General features: G+C 37.6%; 2 protein-coding genes across 2 annotated transcripts; one reads left to right on the forward strand and one right to left on the reverse strand.

Annotated features, from left to right (window-relative positions):
- Positions 1–279: 279 nt before the first annotated feature.
- Positions 280–18,097, reverse strand: LOC133526827 (chromatin assembly factor 1 subunit A-like). Its single transcript, XM_061863626.1, has 6 exons — positions 17,024–18,097; positions 7,472–7,679; positions 6,392–6,877; positions 5,285–5,460; positions 3,623–3,781; positions 280–1,952 (listed from the first exon to the last, which is right to left on the reverse strand). Exons 1-6 carry the CDS (start codon positions 17,945–17,947, stop codon positions 1,479–1,481), a joined length of 2,427 nt encoding a protein of 808 aa, XP_061719610.1. The 5' UTR covers positions 17,948–18,097; the 3' UTR covers positions 280–1,478.
- Positions 18,098–19,468: 1,371 nt separating this feature from the next.
- On the forward strand, positions 19,469–23,217 carry LOC133526823 (uncharacterized). Its single transcript, XM_061863622.1, has 2 exons — positions 19,469–20,559; positions 23,007–23,217. The coding sequence occupies exons 1-2, from the start codon at positions 20,245–20,247 to the stop codon at positions 23,145–23,147; spliced, it is 456 nt and encodes a 151-aa protein (XP_061719606.1). The 5' UTR covers positions 19,469–20,244; the 3' UTR covers positions 23,148–23,217.
- Positions 23,218–23,660: the final 443 nt, after the last annotated feature.

Below are 23,660 nucleotides of genomic sequence, written 5' to 3' on the forward strand. Positions count from 1 at the left end.
TAGACTTGCGGACGCTAGGTTGCGTGACAGTCGCGCACATAGCTAGTACCCGACCCGATATCTAAAGGCCTAGCAAAGTTGAAAACCGTTGATTGAACCGTTTTTCTCGAGTTTCTCGAGATATTTTGGCCCCCATGTCGGACGATAATTTTGTTTTTTTCTACTCGTACATAATAGGTACTCAAATGTATTTTATTGGAGTATTTATTTGATCGATGGAGACGCACTAAAAGGAAAAAATCTTGGTGTAAAGGAGTAACTACAAGAAAAACAGTCTCATATAAAATTATCGTATATTTTAAAATATGCTACAATTATTATGTAAACAAGATTTTAATGATAATAAAATGAATAGTATTTACAACTTTAATCGTGCCTGCCGTGTTTTAATTATTTTAATAATTTAGGAAGTTCAAAACTGTAGTAACATGCATTAATAACTCTGTCATATAAAAGTCAGTGCAAATCTTATGTAAAGACACAACCAAGTAACCTAATAGACGAGCAAAGTCAAGGAAAATTATACTAAGTCAAAATTAGGTCATAGTGCACAACGCCGGTGGGGCGACACTCCTCTCGGTCATGCTCGGCTCCGTCCGGCTCAGCATTGCTCCGAACAATTATTAGGATTGGCACAACTTGACGTCCCTATGCGTGCATAACCACAGATCATATTTCACTTGAATTTTGATAACCCTAAATAGCCGAAAGGGATAGTGCCATACATTAGAAAGGAACAGCATGATTCTACAACAAGGTACAAACCTCAATTAGATAATAATCTCTTGTCTGAATCTACCATTTTGACTTAACTATTTGTAAGAAAGGAATAAAACATAAATTAAATATGTAATGGAGGCTTGTAAAATTGTATGAAAAGGGATAATAAGGGACCAATAGAGTTGCTGTCAAGTCAGTAGAGTTGCTGATTGTACGCTAAATAATATTTTCTGAATTTTTATTTGACTTAACGCATCTATTCGGCAAGTTGTCTGTGGTATAACAGATAATAAAAATATACTGAGATACATAGTAACAACAACTATGCACATTATGATATTTATCTATTTGCTACTTAACTAATGAATTAAATGATATAAAACTAAGCTAATCATTCCGTAATAATTGCTGTTCTCAATATCTTGCTTGTCTGAATAATATTAAATTATAAATAGACACACCAGAGATCAGTAAACAATTAAGATTGCTAATCTTCACACATGTTTCATATTAAAAATCCTACAGATGGCGAGTTTTACGTCTCAGTTCCATATTATATATTCGAAACTGTCACCTAGCTACCACTTACTTCACTAGATGGCGCTTCAATAGCAAGCGAACTCCTAACGCCATACAAATTATATGAAACTCATAACATTTCAAAACTATCTAAATTTTTGTTCCAAAAAAGAATGCCACTTTGTGTAAAGATTAGCAGTCTTTATTTATTAATCTCTGGTCACATTCAATCTAAAATTTTAAGTCGATTTTAATTTAGTTAAAAATGAGTTAATACCAGGTTGATTTTTCTTAGCTTCCTGCTTCGGCTCAGGCTTAACTTTCTTAGTTTCTTTGTTTTCTGATTTGGCCTTTTTCTTTTTCTCGCTCTTAGGGCTCTGTTGCTCTCTTTCGGCTACTTTCTTCTTTTTAATTTTTTTCTTTTCTGGTTCCTGTGGCTCAGACGGTGGTTGTAACAGACTGTCAATAGATGCGTCATCCATGATCATAGAGAATTTCCCGAAATAATTCCATAGAGCGTCGATGCAGTTTTCTGGTTTGCCGCCATCTTTAGTTTCCCATATTAGACCATAGAGCCGAGGTTTTAGTTTTTCTGTAGGTTTCTTCATTTCGGACTCGAATTCGTCTTCTAGGTTTTTGAGGCGTGCCTTTTGCGTTTCGGGGGAAAGGGATAGGACGTTGTCTTTGTCTTCTTCCTCATCCATTGTGGCTTCCTGAAGAGAAAGAATGCTATTAAAATCTAAATTGAATAATAAAAGCTTCAATCTAAATCATTAGTAGTTATTCTACCAATGGTACTGGCAATCCCAGAATCCGCTGGCAATACCGCTTCGAGCGAGTGCAGGGGCTCCGAAGCAGTATACGAAGATTTCAGTATAAAGGAGAGAGACAGATAGATTGTTACAAACTGCCTCCTCTCTAAGTTGTTGTGTAAACATGAGTCAAGTTTAACCTGTCGTCTGCCGAGCTGTCAAAAAAAAAAGTACCCCTCTACCCAAGCCGGAGATTATTATCGGTCAAATGCTTGTTACCCCTGTCTCCCGCTTACCACCCGTGCGGGCCACCACAGATTTGTTACGACGGAGATTTTTTGCACCCGAGACCCTAGCAAATTGGCAGTCGAAAAGCAGCTTTAATTTGATTTATAAAAATGGTTTACGACTGGGGTTAAAATGGCCGGAGATCTTCATGGTGCACAAAATACTGTACGGAGATCTCCGGCTAGAGTAGGAAGAGGGGTGCTTTTTTTTTCAAAACCTTGACAAATGTATATGGCTTTTTTTTACCGGAGATATCCGTTATGGGTAGACGATAGGTTTAAATATTATGACCACTGCCGTGGGAAAAAGAAAAAAAGGGCATTCTGGAATACAGGCATTTTGGCACTATTTAGGGAGCTGGAAGGGGTAGAGTAGACCTCGGCGGACTTTCTCTGATCAAATCGGGGAAATCCTGAAGAGAGGCCAGGTCAAGAGCTCCCTAAACCGACGAGCGTGTATGAGGGATGTCATGAAAGTGAAGGAAGCGAAAGAGGTATGTCAGGATCGTAGCAAGTGGAAATCCGTGGTCTCTGCCTACCCCTCCGGGAAATAGGCGTGATTATATTTATATATGACACTATTTCATTTTGAAATCTAGGATTTTTAGTAAATAGGTGAAACGATATTAGGTCTCGCGTTTCGCTGCAGTGTAACCAACGTTTGTCACTGTTGTCAGCTGCCCTTTGCAATGCCTCCTCCAGCCTAGAGAGAGAGAGAGAGATAGAACATACCTCGTCGCTGAGATATCCGTGCGGCACGAACACCTCGTTGTCGACCTCGTAGTCGTCGTCCGGCTCGTCGTCGTCGCCGGCCACGCTGCCGTCGAGGCTCTCGCCCTCCTGCTCGTCCAGCCTAGAGAGAGAGAGAGAGAGATAGAACATACCTCGTCGCTGAGATATCCGTGCGGCACGAACACCTCGTTGTCGACCTCGTAGTCGTCGTCCGGCTCGTCGTCGTCGCCGGCCACGCTGCCGTCGAGGCTCTCGCCCTCCTGCTCGTCCAGCCTAGAGAGAGAGAGAGAGAGATAGAACATACCTCGTCGCTGAGATATCCGTGCGGCACGAACACCTCGTTGTCGACCTCGTAGTCGTCGTCCGGCTCGTCGTCGTCGCCGGCCACGCTGCCGTCGAGGCTCTCGCCCTCCTGCTCGTCCAGCCTAGAGAGAGAGAGAGAGAGAGATAGAACATACCTCGTCGCTGAGATATCCGTGCGGCACGAACACCTCGTTGTCGACCTCGTAGTCGTCGTCCGGCTCGTCGTCGTCGCCGGCCACGCTGCCGTCGAGGCTCTCGCCCTCCTGCTCGTCCAGCCTAGAGAGAGAGAGAGAGAGAGATAGAACATACCTCGTCGCTGAGATATCCGTGCGGCACGAACACCTCGTTGTCGACCTCGTAGTCGTCGTCCGGCTCGTCGTCGTCGCCGGCCACGCTGCCGTCGAGGCTCTCGCCCTCCTGCTCCTCCTCCCAGTCCTCGTCGCTGTCCACGTCGTAGTCTAGTTGCTTCTGGAATTGAAACATTAAAATCATTCAAAAGTGTTTATAATAGGCCAAGGCCAAGGCATAGGGCCAAGATGACAATCGTTTGAAGAAACGAAAAGCCATTGTCTCTATCACTTTTCCATATTAGTGCGATAGATAGATAGATAGCGTTTCTCTGCGAACTGCCCCCTGGACAAGGTCGAATTACGCCCATCATGTTCGATCCATTATGGTGATGGTGATGCATCCAGGGTTTGGTCAACTTTTGATAAGAACCACTCGTAGAAATCATCACCAGTTTTTGGAAATTTATCAAGGTTTAAATTCTATTTACAATGTCTAGAATAAGATTCCTTTATTTAATGACAAAAATAAAACCAACTATAAATTTGTATCATGTCAAAAATATATTTCTCTTCTCATTATGATCTATAAACACTTACCCCCTTATTCATAAACGTCTACTAAAGTTACGAAGCCGCTAATAATCGTTTGTCCCTTTCAATCATACCAATACGTCGGAAAGGGACAAACGATTATTAGCGGCATCGTAACTTTAGTACACGTTTATGAATAAGGGGGTTAAAGTTTTAAAAGAGTTGAAGAAGCCCAATATTCAAAGACCTGGGGTTTCCTCCACCCTGATCTAGGAAAATGTAGCTAATTAAATAAACTTTCAAGAATCAAGGAGGCACCGCAGCAAGAGCCCAAACTTTACGGTACAGAGCACAAGTTTTATGCACCAGTGTATTGCTTGATATGATGATAATGAAAGTACCTTATGTCTGCCGGTCCTGGCTGTGACAAAGCCACTCATGTGAGCACTGAACAGCTAAGACCAGTATTTTTAACTCTTGGCCAGCGCGGAACTGAGAATTATGGCAATAACTATACTTCATTTTTAGGCATTAGTAAGAATGTAAGCAATCTTGATGTGTCTTTTTATTTGAAAGATTTGAGAGAGTTGTAGCTATGTAATATGTAGGTAACATTTATATAGCATATGAAAATATGATCATTAGTCATTTACATTCTTTTGGTTTCATAAGCAGTACTTACTATTTTTTAATAAAAAGACACATCAAGATTGTTTACCCTTTTTCTAACGCTAAAGAATACGAAATATAATGGTATAACTTCAGGAGTATCTTTTATTTTTATGATAGAGGAGGCAAACAAGCAGACGGATCACCTGATGGTAAGCGATTACCGCCGCCCATGGACACCTGCAGCACCAGATGGGTTGTAAGTGCGTTGCCGGAATTTAAAATAGGAATCGGTCCGGAAATACCGTAGGCGACAGTTCATTCCACAGTTTAGCTGTGCGAAGCAGAAAGTTCCTGGAGGAACGCACAGTTGAGCAGATCTAAGTGGTGAGGTTGGAAATGTTGTCGCGTAGGGCGATGGCGTAAAGAAGCGGCAGAGATTAATTTGAACAATTCCTAGGGATTGTTATAATGATGAAAGGGAGCTAAACAGCTGGAGACAAAGCTTTTCCCTAGTGGCCTTAAAGCCTCATCAACATACCTCCTGTCCGAAAGGTCTCCTAGCTGTGACGAAGGAACTCTTCTTCCTCCAAGTTCCCCAATAAGGTGGTCGCTTGTTTTCATGGAAGCTGAACAGCTTTGGACGAAGCTTTTCCCTTGTGGCTGGCTCGCAAGCCAGTACTTCGTCAGCGCCCTCTATTGGAGGTAGCTCGTCCTCTGAAAATAAAAAGTAATAGTTTTTGTCAATTTTAGATACAAGCTTTTATTGTTGGCTATAATTTTCTTTGCACTGTTAGTAACCATTAAATATATTGTTAGTTTATTAGCTCTCTGAACCTCTCGCCGATCGTGAACCTTATTGCAATGCATGAAGGTTGATATTGGGTTGTGCAAGTTAAGTCTTACAGGGACCTAAAGAACTTGGCCGAGGACCGCGAAAACTGGCGTCTACTCCACCGACAAGAGCCATGCTCTTAAATGATGATGATGATTGGGTTGTGCGAGCGTCAGTTAACGTCTCCAAAAAGTTAAGACATTGGGAAATGGTTGAACACTAGCTTGAAAGAATTGACCTAAACAAATTAACGGACACCAAGTTTAATTAAACTAATTAAGTACACCAACAAGTTTCCTTTGTCCATAATACATGTACAAAGGAAATATGATAAATTAAAACACTCCCTTCGGTCTTGTTTTAATTTATCGCCTCTCGAATTTCCTATTTTTCGCACTTGTATCGTAAATATCGTAATAAAAAAACAGAACAAAGGAAATAATTTAAAAAACGCTTAACTACTCTTTTAAAGTTTTTCCATTTATGTGATATACAATTAGCACAACACTTAGTACCTTGAGTCAAATAACATTAAGTCAGAATTTGAAGTGCATGAACCTTCTCAAGGTTATAAACTAGAACAAAGATTTATGCGCTTCACACTTACTTAATTCAGACACGACAGGGATGCTACACTTAAGACAGGGTAGAGCTATCTGCATCATATTTCTACGTATAGCTGCGTCCCTGTCGTGCCTGAAGTAAATAGCCTCAAGTGCTTTAAAAGTATTTCTAAATGGTAGAATGTGAATGAAGTTGATTTTAGCGTGATTTTATTACAATTAACTCGAAAAATGTAAATACAGCACTCACCAACAATCATACAATCATCTTCTTTATCAGTCAGCGGCCAAGTCTTCCCGCTACATCCTATTTTAACACCTTCCTTCTTCAAATTCTTCAAATAAAGATCCTTTTCCACCAATTTTTGACCACTCATTAATTGATCCATATCTTGCTTCTGCGTATCAGAGAGTTCCACGCGTATCAATGGAGCTAATCTCATATCAGCTTTTATGGTAAAACTAGATAGAATACTGTTCTGGCTAACTACGGCTTTTGGTTCTTCCTTCTGTTTCGGTACAAAGAAGTTAACAAACGCTTCTGCTGCTTTTTTCTTCTTAAGTTCCAGTTCCTGTTTCTCATGTTCTAGCGCTTCCTGTTTCTTGCGTTTTTCCTCCTCTTTGGCCTCTTTTTCTTTGCGTTTCAGTTCTTCTTTTTCCTCTTTCTCTTTGCGTCTTTGTTCTTCTTTTTCTTCCCGTTCCTTTTTCTTTTGCTCTTCCTTTTCCTCTCTTAATTCTGAAATAAAACAATTTGTATGTTTTTTTAAATATCATTACAAATATATTTATAAACACTTCAAGGCATGTTGACTATGGTAGTTCATTTGATAGTGGTTTCTAGCAGACTAAAAAGTCTATCATTTTTATTCGACCCATATATATAATAATAAAAAAATTCAAACTTTATAGGCCTCTAAAAGGCCTGATTTTGCAAGCAAATAAAAAGTTAGCATGCCCACTTGGCAGAGATTTATATCTTAAATTGGTGTGTAGTCTACTAAAAGCAAACCACTGTTTGGTATTACACACCAAAATCATACATCAAATACAAAAGACAAAAACAAGACATCATAAAATAAATACACAAAAAAACCAAGCCAATAACACCTAATCAAATAACTCACCACAAGGCATTCCAGGCGCAAAAGTTCCCAACACACTTGCTGCGTCTTCGCATTGAATCGCAATAGATAACCTTTGCGCAAGAGAATGAATGACCCGGAATGGGGATCAAATCCCCTCCCTCGCAAACTTTTTGGTAGTAACCAAGAGTCTGTAAAGGTGATAGTCATTTTATATTATTATATAGTATACAGTGATATAAACTTACTTTTTTCCAACTCCTTTTGCTTCTCCTTCTCTTCCCTTTCTTTTCTCTTCTGCTCCTCTTTTTCCTCTCGCTCCCGCTTTTTGGCATCTTCCTTCTCCTGTCTCTGTTTAGCCTTTTCTTCTTTTTCTTCTTGTCGCTTCTTTTCACGTTCCTGCTTTTCTTTTTCTCGCTCTTCCCGCTTCTTAGCAGATTCTAATTTTTTTTGCAACTGAAATAAATACAAGGAATGAAAAATATTTTACAATATCAACAATCTAGATACTCCATAAACAATTAAAAAACACAGGTTTTATTACAGACGTTTTTGTGTTGTAGTCAGAAGTCAAATGGCAACGCGCATGTAATGCCTCTGGTGTTGCAGGCGTCCATAGGCTATGGTGACTGCTTACCATCAGGCGGGCTGTATGCTTGTTTGCCACCGTCGTGGTATAAAAATGGATAATTTGTGTCAGTAAACAAAAATAACATTGCTAATAGAATTTCTCTAGGAGTTGGGCTGGCAGGACTAGGTGCCAGCCATATTGTATGCCAGGCAAATGTGCATCAGGAAGGCCCAACAAGGTTTTAATAAAATATGTGAGTATAAGAAGAGTGCCCAGTGTTAGTACCTCAATCATGTACTTACAACAACATTATTTGATAATTAATAGAGTAAAGATTCCTAACAACTAATAAGTCTGCATGCCACCCTAGTAGTTAGGGAGGCGAATAGGGGAATTTTCGGTAATACTCGAGCGTGGCAGTTTAAGATATGAGAGATACCTTAGACCTAATAGAACAACCTAGTAAAGTATTTAGCTCTATATGTAGTGACGCGCGCCTAGGATAGACGATCAGATTAGTAAAAAAAAATCGATAGTCTGAAATACTCGAGCGCGTCAGATTAAGATATTGGGGGTTGATTTTAGTGTTTTAAGACTAAATTTAACTAATCTGACGATAAGTCCTTGACGCCGCCGAGTTAAAAGGTCGCGAACTTGTAAAAAAAAAACGTTAATTCGGCATTCTCGAGCGCGATTTCTTTTAATTTTATTTTGAAGAATATAATCTAAAACTTACTAAAAATACAAAATCTGCCGGTTTCCGCATGACCGGAAGTGTGGAGGAGCCATTTAGTCTTCCGAAAAACGCGTTGCGGCATATAAGTCGCAAACGATACATTTTACAAAAAAAAGTTTAAATAAACAAAAAAGGTAATTTTATTATACACAAAAAAGGTCTCTTTACATTTTTGTCCAAAGTTAAAACTTTTTGACTTGAAGCATCATAAAAACTCAAACTCCCGGTTTTTTTGAGAATATCTCGAAAACTGAGGGTGTTAAAAATAATTAATATGAAATAACGATGATTAAATTATGTGAAAGAAGAAGAAGATGAATTGTATTGAGCAAAAATGTAAAGGTCATATATATTAATTATTATTATTATTGTAGTTTGTGGGCCTTTGACTGCCACGTCGATCAGGCATTGGTCTATTGTGACAGCCCTTTAAAGTTCATTACTGATGCCCGTTGAATCCAGGAAATTCCAGATTCTTTGGGCCGTAAGAAGGATGGCTGGCAACCCTAGCCGTGCTAACATGTTTACGGGAGAGCTCTTTGAATTAAAAATATTTAAAATTGTGTTAACCAAGTAAATCCTAGTGTCAAGTGTAAAAAAAAGTTCAACAAACATACGTTCTTTTCGCAAGTTACCACATTGTGCCAAACTGTGTCCCAGGAAAGGAGTTTTAAACACTTATACTACACTCGTAAGATAAGTATTTTCGACCGTTTCACTTTCAAATTTACATTTTATCACGTTATTTACCAATTAGTGACAAAATAGCGGGTGTACGTTCGACAAATCGCTGACAGTCAGATGTGAAATGACAATTGAGAGATCCTACCAACGGAACAAACAAAAATATAAATGTCAATAGTGTTACCAGTGTCAAAAGTTGCGTTTAGAAACTGCATATTAAACATAAGTTAAATCGATTGCTAATATCGAATACCGACTATCGATTACAGTTATAGAATCCGATTTATTTTAAATAAGGAAATACTGCAAAAAGATGTCTTTCCATATAAATGATAAAAAAACAAAATGCTCGTTATGTGGAACCGCTGTAACCTCGAGGGAATATCTTAAATGCTGCACATGTAAAAAAATTCTTCACATAAAATGCACGGCAAATGTGAGTATAAAAAGGTTTCTGCTCATGACAAAAAAAGACAAGGGAAATTGGAAGTGCAATAAATGTGTTGGTCCCTCTCCAACGATTGAACCTCAGATACAATCAACGCCTAAGCAAGAAAAAAAGAAATGTCTCGAGAAAAATGACGAAATAAACAATGTGACATCTAGAAGGAGACCTAGACGAAAAAGTATCAGCTTATCACCAGTTAATACGATAAATAGCACATTAAAAAACTCTCCTTTCTGTAGCTCAGCCGAATCGACGTCCGATAACGATGAGGATATCAGCGTGAAAAGCCTACCCAATCTAACTGAGAGTACACAAATTATTGAACTGAAGGACGAAATCACAGTTCTCACCACTCAACTAAATAGCGCACACGAGGAAATTGAAGTCCTTAATACAGAAGTGAGGAGATTAACAAAAGGTCACGCAGATCTAGAACGTCAGATCGCGACATTAAAAAAACTTCTTGATGGTGGTGGCATTGGATCGCCAATCAAGTCAACGCCTAAAACTGGAAAAAATAAGAAAACTCGATGCGCGGAAAAAGGAATTCCTGAAATTGATACCTCTCCTTCAACTAACTCTACAAACCCCTCCTCACAAAGTGAGCGGCATACAATTATATCGAATATGGTTACCAAAAAATTACCCTCAACACTGAATCTCGGACAAAGCACTCAAGAAGGAGAAAGTAAAACCAAAAACATTTTTGTGTTTGGTGGAGAGCAATGTGCTGGAATTTCCTCTATGCTCCTCCGAATGCGATATGACAACGACTCCACGAAATACAACGTGAAATCATTCATTTCGCCAGGCGCCACGTCAGACATCATTATGGACTCTGTTAAAGACTATACCTTTGTAAAGGGTGATAAAGTTGTTTTATCGCTTGGAGAACACGACACTAACCCCATGAAGATTGTTACTGCCTTAAATAGTGTCCTAAAATCATTAGAAAATTGTACCGTTTTTATTTTAGGCATTAGAATTAGTAAGGACATAGATGTAAATGTCTTGAATTATCTGCTTCGCCAAAGCTGCATACAAATCAATAACTTTAGATTTGTTGAAATTTTATGTAATAAAAAGAGTAAACTGAAAAATAAATATATGTACATGAAAGAAATTTGTAAAAAAATAAATGCAATTCTTGATCAAATGGATTATAAGGAAGCATATTATAGCTTTGTAAATGATGTTGCTGCTGCTGATCTCAAATGTTCTGCTGTACCTTCGGAGGCAGCTGAATCAATTGTACAGAACTCTGTAAATATATGCACAACATCAAATTTGCAGGAGCCATTACCGAAAAAAGGAACGATTCCTTATTATTTTTTTCGAAACCGGGAAGAAAACCCAAACTAGCAAAGCTCTTTTAACTAAAAGTGAGACAAATTACCTTAGTATATTTCATCAAAATGTCCAAAGCCTGAAATCTAAGATAAATCAAATAGAAATATTAACATCAGCCTCAAACATAGATATATTATGCTTCTCTGAAACGTTTCTTAAAAAAAATGAAACTTCAATTTTACAAATTGATGACTATAAATTGGTCACATATTTCTGTCGAACACGTAAATCTCGTGGTGGTGTTTGTATTTATACAAAAAAGTCGTTAAATTGTCAAAGCATAGACTGGATATCAGAAATGTCAATCGAATTACACTTTGAGGCTTGCGGAATTAGTATTTCCGAAATAGACCATATAGTTGTATGCGTATACAGATCGCCTGATGGTGACTTCGACTTATTTATCTCTCAGTTTGAAACTCTTGTAAGCAAACTAACACTTAGATCTCGATATTTAAATCGCAAAATTATTATAGCTGGTGATTTCAATGTAAACATTTTAAATGCAGATAAAGCCACAAACACATTTCTAAATACACTAGCCAAATTTAACCTTAGACATACAATAGATGAGCCTACAAGAATAACTCCTACTTCAGAAACATGCATTGATAATCTACTAACAAACTCCTATAAATATACATCTAAAGTAATGAATTTAGGAATGTCAGATCATACTGGTCAACTCATTGAATTACCAACAAATTATAGCTATAATCAAAAGTACTGGTTTGTTGAAAGACGAAGGATTGATTATCATCTTGACATCTTCAAAAAATATATTGCTCAAATTAACTTCGCGGACGTTTATAGGGAATCAGATCCTAACACAGCCTATAAATCATTTGCGGACATTTTTTCACTGGTCTTTAATCTCTGCATCCCACTAGAAAAAACCAAAGTCACATATATGAAAAGACCAAACTGGAAATCGAAAGGTATTTTAAAATCCAGTAAAATCAAACGAAAGTTACACGTTACCAATCAAAAAACAAAAGATAATAGGCTCACTCTGATGAAGTATAAAAAATACTGTAAAATATTAAAAAATGCCATTAGAAAATCTAAGATTATATCAAACGATAGATACATTTCAAATAGTACGAATAAGCAAAAAGCTACATGGGGCTTAATAAAATTAAATACCTGTTCCACGAATACAATACCAATAACTTTAACGAAAATAGACAAAGATGGAACAACATTTGAAAACCCTCAAGAGATAGCACAAGCATTTAATAAACATTACACATTCCAAAATATATTAAATACGTTTGACCCCAAAGAATATAAATATAAATTAAATTGTATCCCAAATAGTATTTTTTTGACTCCGGTTGATACTAGTGAAATTAAAAAGATTGTGGCCTCCTTAAAAAATAAAAAATCCTCGGGTCACGATAATATACCAATTCAAGTAGTTAAATCATGTGTGGACTATATTTCAGACCCTCTTATGCACATTATAAATTTAACGCTTGAAACTGGAATATTCCCCGATGACCTTAAGAAAGCAATAATAAAACCACTCTATAAAAAAGGAAACAAAACCAACTTGAGCAACTACAGACCCATAGCTTTATTACCTACTTTTTCTAAAATTTTTGAAAAGGTAATACACATTAGATTAACTAAATTTCTTAATCAAAATAAAATCCTGAACTCATGCCAATTTGGATTTCAAAAGGGGAAATCTACTACAACAGCTATATTTGAAACGTTAAAGCTTGTTTGGGAGAGTGTAAACAAAAAAAACCTTTGTGCCTCCCTCTTGATCGATATGTCAAAAGCTTTTGACTGCGTAAACTTTGACATTATTCTAAAACAGCTTGAAAATATTGGAATAAGAGGAAATGCTCTTCAACTATTTTACACTTATTTGTACAATAGGGAGCAAGCTGTAGAAATTGTTAGTTACAATGCTCAGACAAAAACAGTTGCACGGGTACAGTCATCATTTGAGAAAGTTCAGCTTGGAGTTCCCCAAGGTAGTATTCTCGGCCCACTCCTATTTTTAATATACCTAAATGAACTTCCAAATATAGTTGACGTACCGTGTACTTTATATGCAGATGACGTTACTCTTTTGTTCTCAAATGAAAATACATATGAAAACATGCAAGAACATATAAACAGTGTACTAACAAACATTTTAAAATGGCTAAACAGTCTTAACCTCCATGTCAACCTAGATAAAACGAAACTTATACAATTTAGAAATTATAAAACTGTGCCTGAATCTATTGTAGCGTCAAATGCGAATACGTCAGTAGATGACGTAAGCCATGTTAGTTTTCTCGGCGTTGAAATAGATACACATTTAAATTGGAAGGCACATATAAATGAGCTAAATAAAAAAATTTCTAGTAGATGCTATGCTTTATCGATATTGTCAGAAACTTGCTCCGAAAAAATTGTTATTAGTGCATATTATGGAACAGTCTACCCATTACTGACGTACGGAGTAATTTTTTGGGGAAATTCTGTTGATGTTGATAAAACATTTATATTGCAGAAAAGATGCTTAAAAACTGTTTTTAGAATGTACATGGATGAATCGCTACGTGAAGTGTTTAGAGAGAAGCGCTTTTTGACCCTTACCGGTATTTATATATTAGAATTAAGCCTATTTGTAAAAAAACACCCTGAATATTTCACAAAGCGTTCATGCAAAGAAAATATCAGATCACAATATAAGTACAATATGGTACTTCCGAGAACTAGCACCTCAATATATAAAAAAAGTACGTTCATATCTGCTATTAATGTCTTCAACCATCTGCCAAACGAAATAAAAAGCCTCGAAGGAAATACTTTTAAAAGATGTTTAAAAAACTTTTTAATAGACAAAGTTTTCTATAATTTAAAAGAATTTTATAACTATGTAAACCTAAATGTATATTAAAATATAGTTTAAGATAAAATATTAAAACCTAGTTTAAGTTAAAAATAATTGTATACCCGAGAAGGGTAAAACTGTTGATACTCATCAAAAAATGTACCTAAGTCATATTCTTGTACCTACACAGTTTGCACAATAAATATTTCTGATTCTGATTCTGATTCTGTAATGTTGTGTACCTCATAGGGTTGCAATACGTACCGCCCTAAGTGGGTACTTCTTTTTGACATTAGTGGTCCACAGGAGCAGAGAATGTGCATTGCAGTCTCCTCTGACTCATGGCAGAACCTGCATGTCGCGTCTTGTTTCTTTCCAATTTGAAACATGTGTTTGTTCAATTTACAGTGTCCAGTCAAAATTCTGGTCACCGCGCAGGCTTTGTGTCTTTTGAGCCCTAGAAGCTCCCTAGCAGTTTTGCTGTTGAACCCTTTGATTAGAGCTTTCGAGTGTTCTTGTCCTTTTACGAACTTCCACCAATCGTTTGCCCTTATTTTTTCTAAATTGCTGAGCAGTGAATATGCATCCCGTTTTGTGATTCCACAGATCGGTTCTGGGCCGACCAGGGGTGTGTCTGCGCCCTTTCTAGCAAGTTCGTCCGCTTCTTCGTTTCCGTTAATGTCGGAGTGCCCTGGTACCCATCTAAGTGTGACTTTGTTGGAGTTTGTCAGTGCATTGAGGTTTGTTTTACAGTTCTGGACTAGTTTTGAGTTTGACTCAAGGGATTCTAGTGCCAGCAGAGCAGCCTGGCTGTTTGAGTTGATGTAGATATGTTGGTGTCGTAGGTTTTTATCCAGGTTAATCTCCGCACATTTGTTGATGGCGTAGACTTCAGCCTGGAAGATTGAGGCCTGTGTGCCCATGCTGACGCTGGCTCTGAGCTTAGGTCTCTCACCATAGATCCCACATCCTACACCAATGCCTTTCTTGGAACCATCCGGGTACCAAATATGGCTTCCCTCTTAGACGTACATTTGGTCGTTGGTCCATTTGTCTCTAGGAGGTATTTCTACTGTGTACAGTTTAGTGAAATGACATTCAGTGTGCGTGTCATCGGTGGGCATGCTAAGGGTTCTATTTGCAAAAACCCAGGCCTTTAGTTTGGTTAATGCTTGAGAGCGCCATTTTGGCCTGTTTAGCATGCATATTCTGTAGACGCACTGCTTAGCCTCCTTTTGCACCTGCAAGTGGAGTGGTATAATATCCAGCAGTGCGTCTAGGGCCGCCCCCGGTGTCGAGGAGAAGGCCATATATAACAATACAATTATAATACAATTTTTATATCATTTCATTTTTTTATACAATAAATAATACAATTCGTACTACATTTCATCTACATTTACGTTGGTTGCATCTATCGCTTTATTGTCATTCTTAAAATCCCCGTTTTATAAAGGAGAAAGAAAGGAAAAAAGAAACCAAAAAACCTTTTTCGGTCAGATTAAGAGAACCCACCAACATTTTTGTCAGATTAAGAAAATATGCTTTCAGGATACCGAGATAAACCTCCCCTATGAAAATCTGACGCGCTCGAGTATTTCAAAAAAACTTTTTTTTTTGCATTTTCAAAAATTCATCGTAACTTATCGTCACGCCGAAATCGTCAGTTTTTTTAAAGGGAGCTTCCTTGGGGCCTACTTAACACCCCTTCCGAAAATCTGACGCGCTCGAGTAATTTTTTTTATTTTGAATTTTTGACTACTTTATATTCCTACCCCCACCACGCAAACCGGCAGATTAGTATACCGTTGTTATCAGAGGCACTTGGGGCATACGTAGTATGAATATCTGACGCGCTCGAGAATGCCCAAGTAACTGTTTTTTTTAACATTTTTGAAAAACCGTACACGCCAAACCCACCGCTAAAATGGTTTTTATCATACGAGCTTTTCTTTTCGAAATTATTTGATCTTTCGATTTTGATAGGTCTCGACGGCGCCGTTGAATTACGCCATTTAGCTACCTCGCCTCCCTAACTATAGAGGTTGAGATGTGCAGAGTATGTAGTCATATTATGGAAATAAAATAATTAATCAAAACCCAGATTTTTATTTGTTGTTTTGTGCATTTGAGAGTTCTATAATCAGAGCAGCTCAATGACACCATAACATAACAGTAAAACAAGAAAATCAGGTCAGTTCGTATGGAATTAGTTTAAATGAAGAAGTTGGGCAAATTTAACATAGGTATATAAGTGAGAGCCCAGGTTTGGTAAGTGAGTAGAGGAAGTATGCTGGTACACACATTAGAAAGCTAGAAACCTGCCAAAACTCCATGGAGAGAAGTATGCTGGGAAAAAGACTATCGGATAAAATAAAAATACAATCCATAAAGAAGCTCACCAAAACAAAAGATGTCACAAAAACAATAAAAAAGTTAAAATGGAAATGGTCAGGCCATACAATAAGAGGCAAAGAAAAATGGTCGAAAACGATAATGAACTGGTTCACAGGCCATAAGAAAAGGAAAAGAGGTAGACCATTTAGAAGATGGGTGGACGACATCAAAGCCATAGCAGGAAGCACATGGACGAGAGTTGCCAAGGATAGAGAGGAATGGAGAAGGTTGGAGGAGGCCTTTTGCCAATAAATGGCACACAGACAGGAAAAAAATAAAATATGCAAGAAATGTAGAAAAATTTAAATTTACTTTACTGTCTGAAATAAAGGATTTATACATTATACATAGGTATATAAACTCAACATACACATTAAACATAAAAAATTAAAATAAGAAAAGGCTTTCATTCTAAACACTACTTAATAATTAACACAAGCCTTATTGAGCTTACTGTGGGACTTAGTGAATTTGTGTAATAATGTCCTATAATATTTATTTATTTATTTATAATACATTTATAAACATGTGTTTGAAAAATTTGTTTAAGGGTATGATGTTTTTATTATATTAATTTGTACATTAGACCCCTTCTAGGTGAAGGCCCCATCAATTTCAACTTGTCCCTGTCATTTGCTATTTGGATCCAGTTTAGTCCAGCAGTTTTTTTTATATCATCATCCTATCTTGTACATGGTCTACCAATACAATGTTTGCATAGAGGGCATAACCGTTAACTATTATATTTAAGACATGATATAAATAAATAAATTACCTGTTTTGGAGTTAAGTTGGCCGCCGGTGTGCTAGCGGACTCGCTGACTGAATCATTGAGGCTATTTGTGACAGAAGAACTCCTACTGTTGCGTTTTGGGGTTGACGGGCTGGAGACAGACTCATTCAACTTGGCCGGTAATGATGTGTTAGGCTTGTCTTTATTACCCTTAGCTTTGCGCTCAGGAGTCCTTGGAGCTGGCTTAGATTCATTTGATTTTTCTGTGTCTGTTTCTGACTTTGACTTTCTTGAACTTCTAGGAGTAACGGGAGCTGTTTCTTTGACTTCAGTGTTGGTATCCGATTCTTTTTCGGTTTCATTTGGTTTTTTCATGTCAAGACAGTCATTTGAGTCCTCAAGTTCCACAACATCAGGAAGATCATCGTTAGAAGCTTTGTTTTCTTTCTCTATTTCAGTTTTTTTAGATTTAGGATTTGCCTTAGGAGATTTCTGTTTGTTTTCAGTTTGCTCCTGGTTCTCAGTGTCTACGTCCATCATTTCAACATCCTCGGCATCACCTTGTTCCGTTTCACTTTTGTTTTCAATAGATTCAATCTGTTTTGAAGTACTTTTCCTACTTTTACGTCTTTTAGGAGACTTTGCTTTCTGTAACTTCTTTTTCCAAGCGGTATCGACGAGCTTAACGAACGGATTCATCGCCTTCGCCTCCTTTTCCAATTTCTGGCTGTCTTTACACTCGTCATCACTAATAACTACCAAATCGTCAAGTTCGTTATTTTCTTTACAGATCTTACCCTTAGGGGCGGGTTCCGTTCCGTCTGCCGAGAGCTTCCTCTTCCTCGTCGGAGGAGCCACTGGGGTTGAAGCATCTTCGCTAATAAGCTTGAAAGGCAAGCGAGCCTGTGTCAGTTTCTTTTTAGATGGTGTGATCTCCACATTCTCAACCGCTTTGTTCGTTTTCATATCGCGGTATAAGAACTGATGTCTCCTGCACAGTACGACACACACTGCGCAGATATTATCAGAAATAACAGTAATTCAATCGGTAACAAACAATACTTTCAAGTTGTGATCATTTCAACACACGATGAATGAAAACTGTTTGACAGATAGTCGGAAAACGCGGGAGTTCAGAAAACGTTCTGATATCACATTTAGTATGAGCGTGTTCATGACACTCATTATAATTTATACGGTTTATACGTCTAGTTTTGATGAAGATGTACAAAAACAAAATTAATTTAACATTTTGTTGCCATTATTTATGAAATATATGGCATATCTATGCCATCTCGGGGCCTACCGCGAAATCCAAATTGCGGGGATCTTTCTCTTTTACTCTTACTAAGACGTAATTAGAGTGATAGAGAAAAATGCCCGCAATTGACGAGCTTCGATTTTCGCGGTTATAGTGCTGTAGGATCAGTGTTGGCCGAAGGTCAATTAGAATTGACCATTACAAATGAACCATAAGAACACAATTTACGGTTCAATTTTTAATGGTTAATTAATGGTCTTGCCATCTGGTAGGACAGAACATACGCAATGCGACAAAATAAAAACGTTTTAACATTCCTGACAACATACCATAAACAACCTACGTAATTTGGTCGGGTTATTTGTAGCCCACTATAAACCATACTAAATTTACGGTGGGGAATAAAAAAATGTGAGTCTGCGACAAGGACAAACAATAATCACGCTTTCTCCTACTGAAAGATACATAAGACTATCCCGTTCGGTCATTTCCCCCCCTCCCCCCACCCTCACCGCTCATGGCTGATCCAGTTATACTAGATTCATGACTGCAGGACTATCCTGGTAACGTACGTACCGAACATTTGCGAGTGGCATGGCATGGCACGTGATTATGGAAGGTGGTTCCACACTCCATACACGTGATGGTGAGCGAATGTGTCAAATGTCTACATACAGTAGTATGGAGTGTGGAATTAAGAGGAGTGGCATCTCTTATGGTAGAACTGTAGCAAAAGTGTCCAGCTGTCAGCTATAAATAATAGTTCCAAATCTCTCCAGAGTAGCGCTAGAGTAGCTAAGAACCTAGGCGTTATTGACTGAGTGAATTGCCCTGTCTATGATTTGATTTTTTTGTTCAAGTACTCTAGGTATTGTAGCGCCACCTATTTAAAGTTTTTTGATGACACTTTTTGGTACATGGAGATTTCGTTCCTTATCTCCACCTTCCGTAATACAGTAAGTCCTTCATTCTCGTACTAGAGAAATAATAAATTCATATCAATCATACCGATCAAACCTATATCTGTTTACATTTTTTGACAATATACAAAAGTTGCTAAGTAATAACAATAACAATATGAATAAAGATAGGTCTTGACATACGAGGTATACCTATGCAACCTTCTTAATATTGTAGGTATTCATGTACGGAAGGTATAGAGGCAAGGAACAGAATCTCCATATACCAAAAAGTGTCCGACAAAAAACCATAAATAGGTGGCGCTACAATACCATAGACATACAATATAATACAATACCTAGAATACTTGAAAAAAAAAATCTAATCATAGACAGCGTACTTCACTCCGTCAATAACGCTACTCTGGAGAGATTTGGAACTATTATTTATAGCTGACAGCTGGACACTTTTGCAACAATTCTGCCTAAGGAGTTTCTGTTCCTTGCCTCTACCTTCTATAATTCATGCCTTTAAATTGTATTGCCACTACCTTCCGTAAATTGTACCAATTAGATAGGGTGATGTAGTTTGCACAATCGGTAGTCAACTTTACGCAAAAGTAGGTTATCGGATCTCATTAATATAAATCAAAGAGCATATAATCACTACGTTTTAATAGAGATCGCCGTCATCTTTACTAATGTTAACTAGTGTCGCCCCCCTGATGTAAACTCCTTACTTGCCGTGTATTCATTTGCTTAGAGCATCTTAGAGGTTGTATTTTTAGCCCTGAGAATCCTTGAATTTAACCTCTTTTTCAGATCAGATGAGAGATTCAGAACAAATATGGAACAAATCAAATTGTTTTATCAAATATTTGGAATTATCTTAATTTAGTGTTAAAACTGTTAAATAAATACTTTTTGGATCGAAGCTTTTAACTCTCGACTTGCTCTCTCCCGACCTACTTGACTGTCCAACTCAAGTCAAATTATTGTCAAACTTTCAAAATATTAATTTGCCTAATCAAATACGAGTGTCTACTTTATTCATCGACATACATGGTATAATTAAAATATATTATCAAATATAAAACGGAGATATGTCAAAAGTAAAATGGGATTTTCGAGATATTTCTTGGTTACTACGAAAGTTTCGTCAGTTTCTATTAGGAAGAAAACACGACATTCCTAATCTCCACATTCGCTTCCCACCTCGGTTATCCCCAAGGTCCATCCCAACTCCCAGCATTCCTCGTGGACCGGAATTCATTAATAAATACTATGATCAGTGGTATATGGACAGGAGCGCTAAAGATGGAGTTAAGCCTCCAATTGTGGGACCTTTAGGTGAGGGTCCCGCATACCCGTTGGACTGTACGAAGACACCTCAGATTAGCAGCATAAAACCAACCGAGGTATTTATTTATACCTACTATATGTAGTTAATAAACTTGGTATAGGTACTTTGCAAATTCAATTAAAATCAGAAGCAACCAGCACGATTTTCGGTATATTTCTGCATCTCAAAAGGTTGCTGGGAAAGACACAGATACGTATGTTATTTAGTTCCCTGTCGCTCTTAGCATCTATCTTGGTGCTACAGAATGTATCCGACTAATATCCTACAGGTGCAAGGTTGATATTATCCAATATTTTTTTATTTTATTGGGAAATACAATTTTACAAAATCGGTCTAAAGTAATGGAACTAAGACCTTGGTATGGGACGAGAATCTTTTGTTCAAGCGTTTATTCTAATCACATAAGTTTCAGCACTGACCTATCACACATAGACAGTTACTCCTCATAAGGCTAATCTGCCAAAAGTGAAGCCGAAACTCGATCGATGTGTGCGTGCGACGCTCGTGTCTTACGCTCAGCGACACACACATATATACAAAAACGGGTTGCCAGAGTTCATTTATTCCCCTTAAAGTAGATGGATTTTAACCACATCCTTATACTTGGCTATCAATCATTTGGGAGTGTGTATGTAGATATTAAATTTGTAGCAAAAGCTTTCAAGGTTTCTTTTAAGGACTTTGCATTTCTGTACTTTGTGAAATAATGTTTAAATAAAAAAACGTTTATTTTTTTTATTTTACAAATGTGCACAGATAATAGCTGGTAGAATTGACTTTGGAATAATGATTTTAAATGATAAATATTTAATGACGATCATTTGGATTTGATTTGGTTTGATTTTATTTGACTAATATTTTCTTCGGGTTAGTGTGGTGAAAAGTTTTGTGTTTCACTTGGGGCAAAATTTGTTTAACTCTCGTAACTTGAAACCCTCGCAACGCTCAAGATTCCATTTTTCGACATTTTGGATCTTTATTTAGCTCGAGTAGCAATATTAGCACGAGCGGTTAAACAACAACTTTTCCACTTGTAAAACAAATAACTATTTATCGTCAGTACTAGTAATTGTACCTGCAGGCCTAGCCAAGGTGGCAATCGCTATTGCTTCGAACAACGAAACGCTTTGTGTCTCTCTATCAGTCTTCCATATAAGTGCGACAGTGACAGTTGCGTTTCGTTTTTACAGACCTTAACTGTAACACCTGTGTTCCACAAATAAAATTTACTTTACTTGCTCATCAAAATGGCGAGAGCATATTCGACTATGTTTAGTCGGTTTCCATATTGCATCGTTCCTATTTAATCTAATTTTTTCCGTCCATCTCGCAGACAGAAGCGGATCAGTCGGAAATCTAAAACGAATATCACACAAAATAAAAATATGAATTTAAACTGTAATTTTATAAAAGACAAAACATAATTTGAAATAAAAGAATGAAAAACTAAAAAAGAATATTTTTTATAGTCATACAAGGAACTTAAAGTAAGCATATTAATTTTATCAATGTAATCGTCATGCCTCATTTGGAGGAAAAAAGATTCATATCACCTGGCAACGTTTATAAGTAATGGCGGCTGACGAAAATTTGGATTTTTGTATTTACAATTACGTAAAAATATCACATTAAACTGGATACTTACGCATGAAATGTTATATCAGGCGGTTTGTTTTTATTCACTGATGTGTTGTGACACCAATTCACCGCACAAACAACCATCTTTCTTGTATTTTTTAATTTATAACCGAGAGGTGTACACAAACCAACTCGACCTTGAGTACTGCGAGGGCCGTTCGGATACGATGACACGAGGGCGACATAATGTCGTACTCGAAATGGCTTCACTAGGGATGTACAGACTAGGCATCTAGGTTAGTTATAAATCTATGAGTTTCAGCTTCGGAGTCCTTTTTTGACGTTACTTAATGTATGTCTCGTCGTGTCAGGTGAAGTTCGCCTACCCCCAGGCCCCAACCCCCGTCACGCCATATAGTGGTGGGCTAACCACTCCTACTATCTAGATATTATTACGTATTATACCAGTACTCATGTAATCATCCATCCAGCGACGGCTAACGATCGGCAGCGACGTCGGCTCCGATAACTCTTGTAAAAAAATAGTTTATTTGCAAAAAGATCAAACAGTAAACATTTTTGGCAAATATTATTAACGATGTTCTTAATATATTTCGTGAAAGCGCATTAGTATTGCAATCCAGCGAGGTAATGCTGCCACCATCTACGGCACCTTGCCGAGGGGTGAATTTTTATTTTAGTTTAGGATTTGGGTTTCTTTCTAATTATCATTATTAATTTCGATGGTTATAATTTAGTTTAGTGTAAAAGTTTTGATACAATATTTATATATTCGTGAAATGGAAAACGATCTTGGTCGGACCCGGCTTCGGCTTCGATCATAAAGTCCGATGGCACGGTGGATGCAATAAACCCTTTACCGTTTCTCTGTTCCGAGGTTGTCTAATGTCTTTCTTATGTCAGGTGAAGTTCGCCTGCCCCCCGACCCCTGGCACGCCATGGTGGTGGGACGGCCACTTCTACTACGAGTGTAAACCCGAGAAGCCGAAACCCAAGAAGCCCGTCAAATGTGATCCTCCACCCGACCAGTGTGCTAAGTGTTAACGATTAGGTACGATTTATTATTGTTGTTATTATAGTACCTATCAAGTATACTAATAAAGTTATAATTTCTTGAGACTAAAGCAAACTAACTATATCCTCTCGCGTTAAATGTATTAGTGACGGTCAAAGTCACCAGATATATCGTACACACGTATTACCATAGAAACAAGGACGTGTAGGTAGTTAGTTACCGATACTATTGGCTACTTTGGCCGTCGCTAAAAAGTCTTTCTTAGTTAACTTTGCACCTATTTGAATGAACGTCATATTTTCATTAAAAAACATAGCTGGGCACTATTAACCGAACACGTAACTAAAATTGCATTTATTGTATTGTTGCGGTACTTGCAATAGTGATCTACTTATAAGAATTGTTAGTTTGGGTTCTGGAAGTTAACAGGTTAGAAACAAAAACCCGGCCAAGAGTGTGTCGTCGGGCCACACTCAGTGTAGGGTTCCGTATTTGCCCGTCCCTCACAAGTCACAACACCCCATCATCACCCAAACCAACAA

The sequence above is a fragment of the Cydia pomonella genome, chromosome 17, assembly GCF_033807575.1.
Source record: "Cydia pomonella isolate Wapato2018A chromosome 17, ilCydPomo1, whole genome shotgun sequence".
Classification (NCBI taxonomy): Eukaryota; Metazoa; Arthropoda; class Insecta; order Lepidoptera; family Tortricidae; genus Cydia; species Cydia pomonella.

Coding starts and splice junctions, on each gene's coding strand:
- LOC133526827 (XM_061863626.1), bottom strand. CDS start 17,947: ATGAAAACGAACAAAGCGGTTGAGAATGTGGAGATCACACCATCTAAA. Junction 7,680..17,023: donor CCAACTTAACTCCAAAACAG/GTAATTTATTTA, acceptor TATTTATTTCAG/TTGCAAAAAAAATTAGAATC. Junction 6,878..7,471: donor GCAAAAGGAGTTGGAAAAAA/GTAAGTTTATAT, acceptor GTTTTATTTCAG/AATTAAGAGAGGAAAAGGAA.
- LOC133526823 (XM_061863622.1), top strand. CDS start 20,245: ATGTCAAAAGTAAAATGGGATTTTCGAGATATTTCTTGGTTACTACGA. Junction 20,560..23,006: donor GCAGCATAAAACCAACCGAG/GTATTTATTTAT, acceptor TTCTTATGTCAG/GTGAAGTTCGCCTGCCCCCC.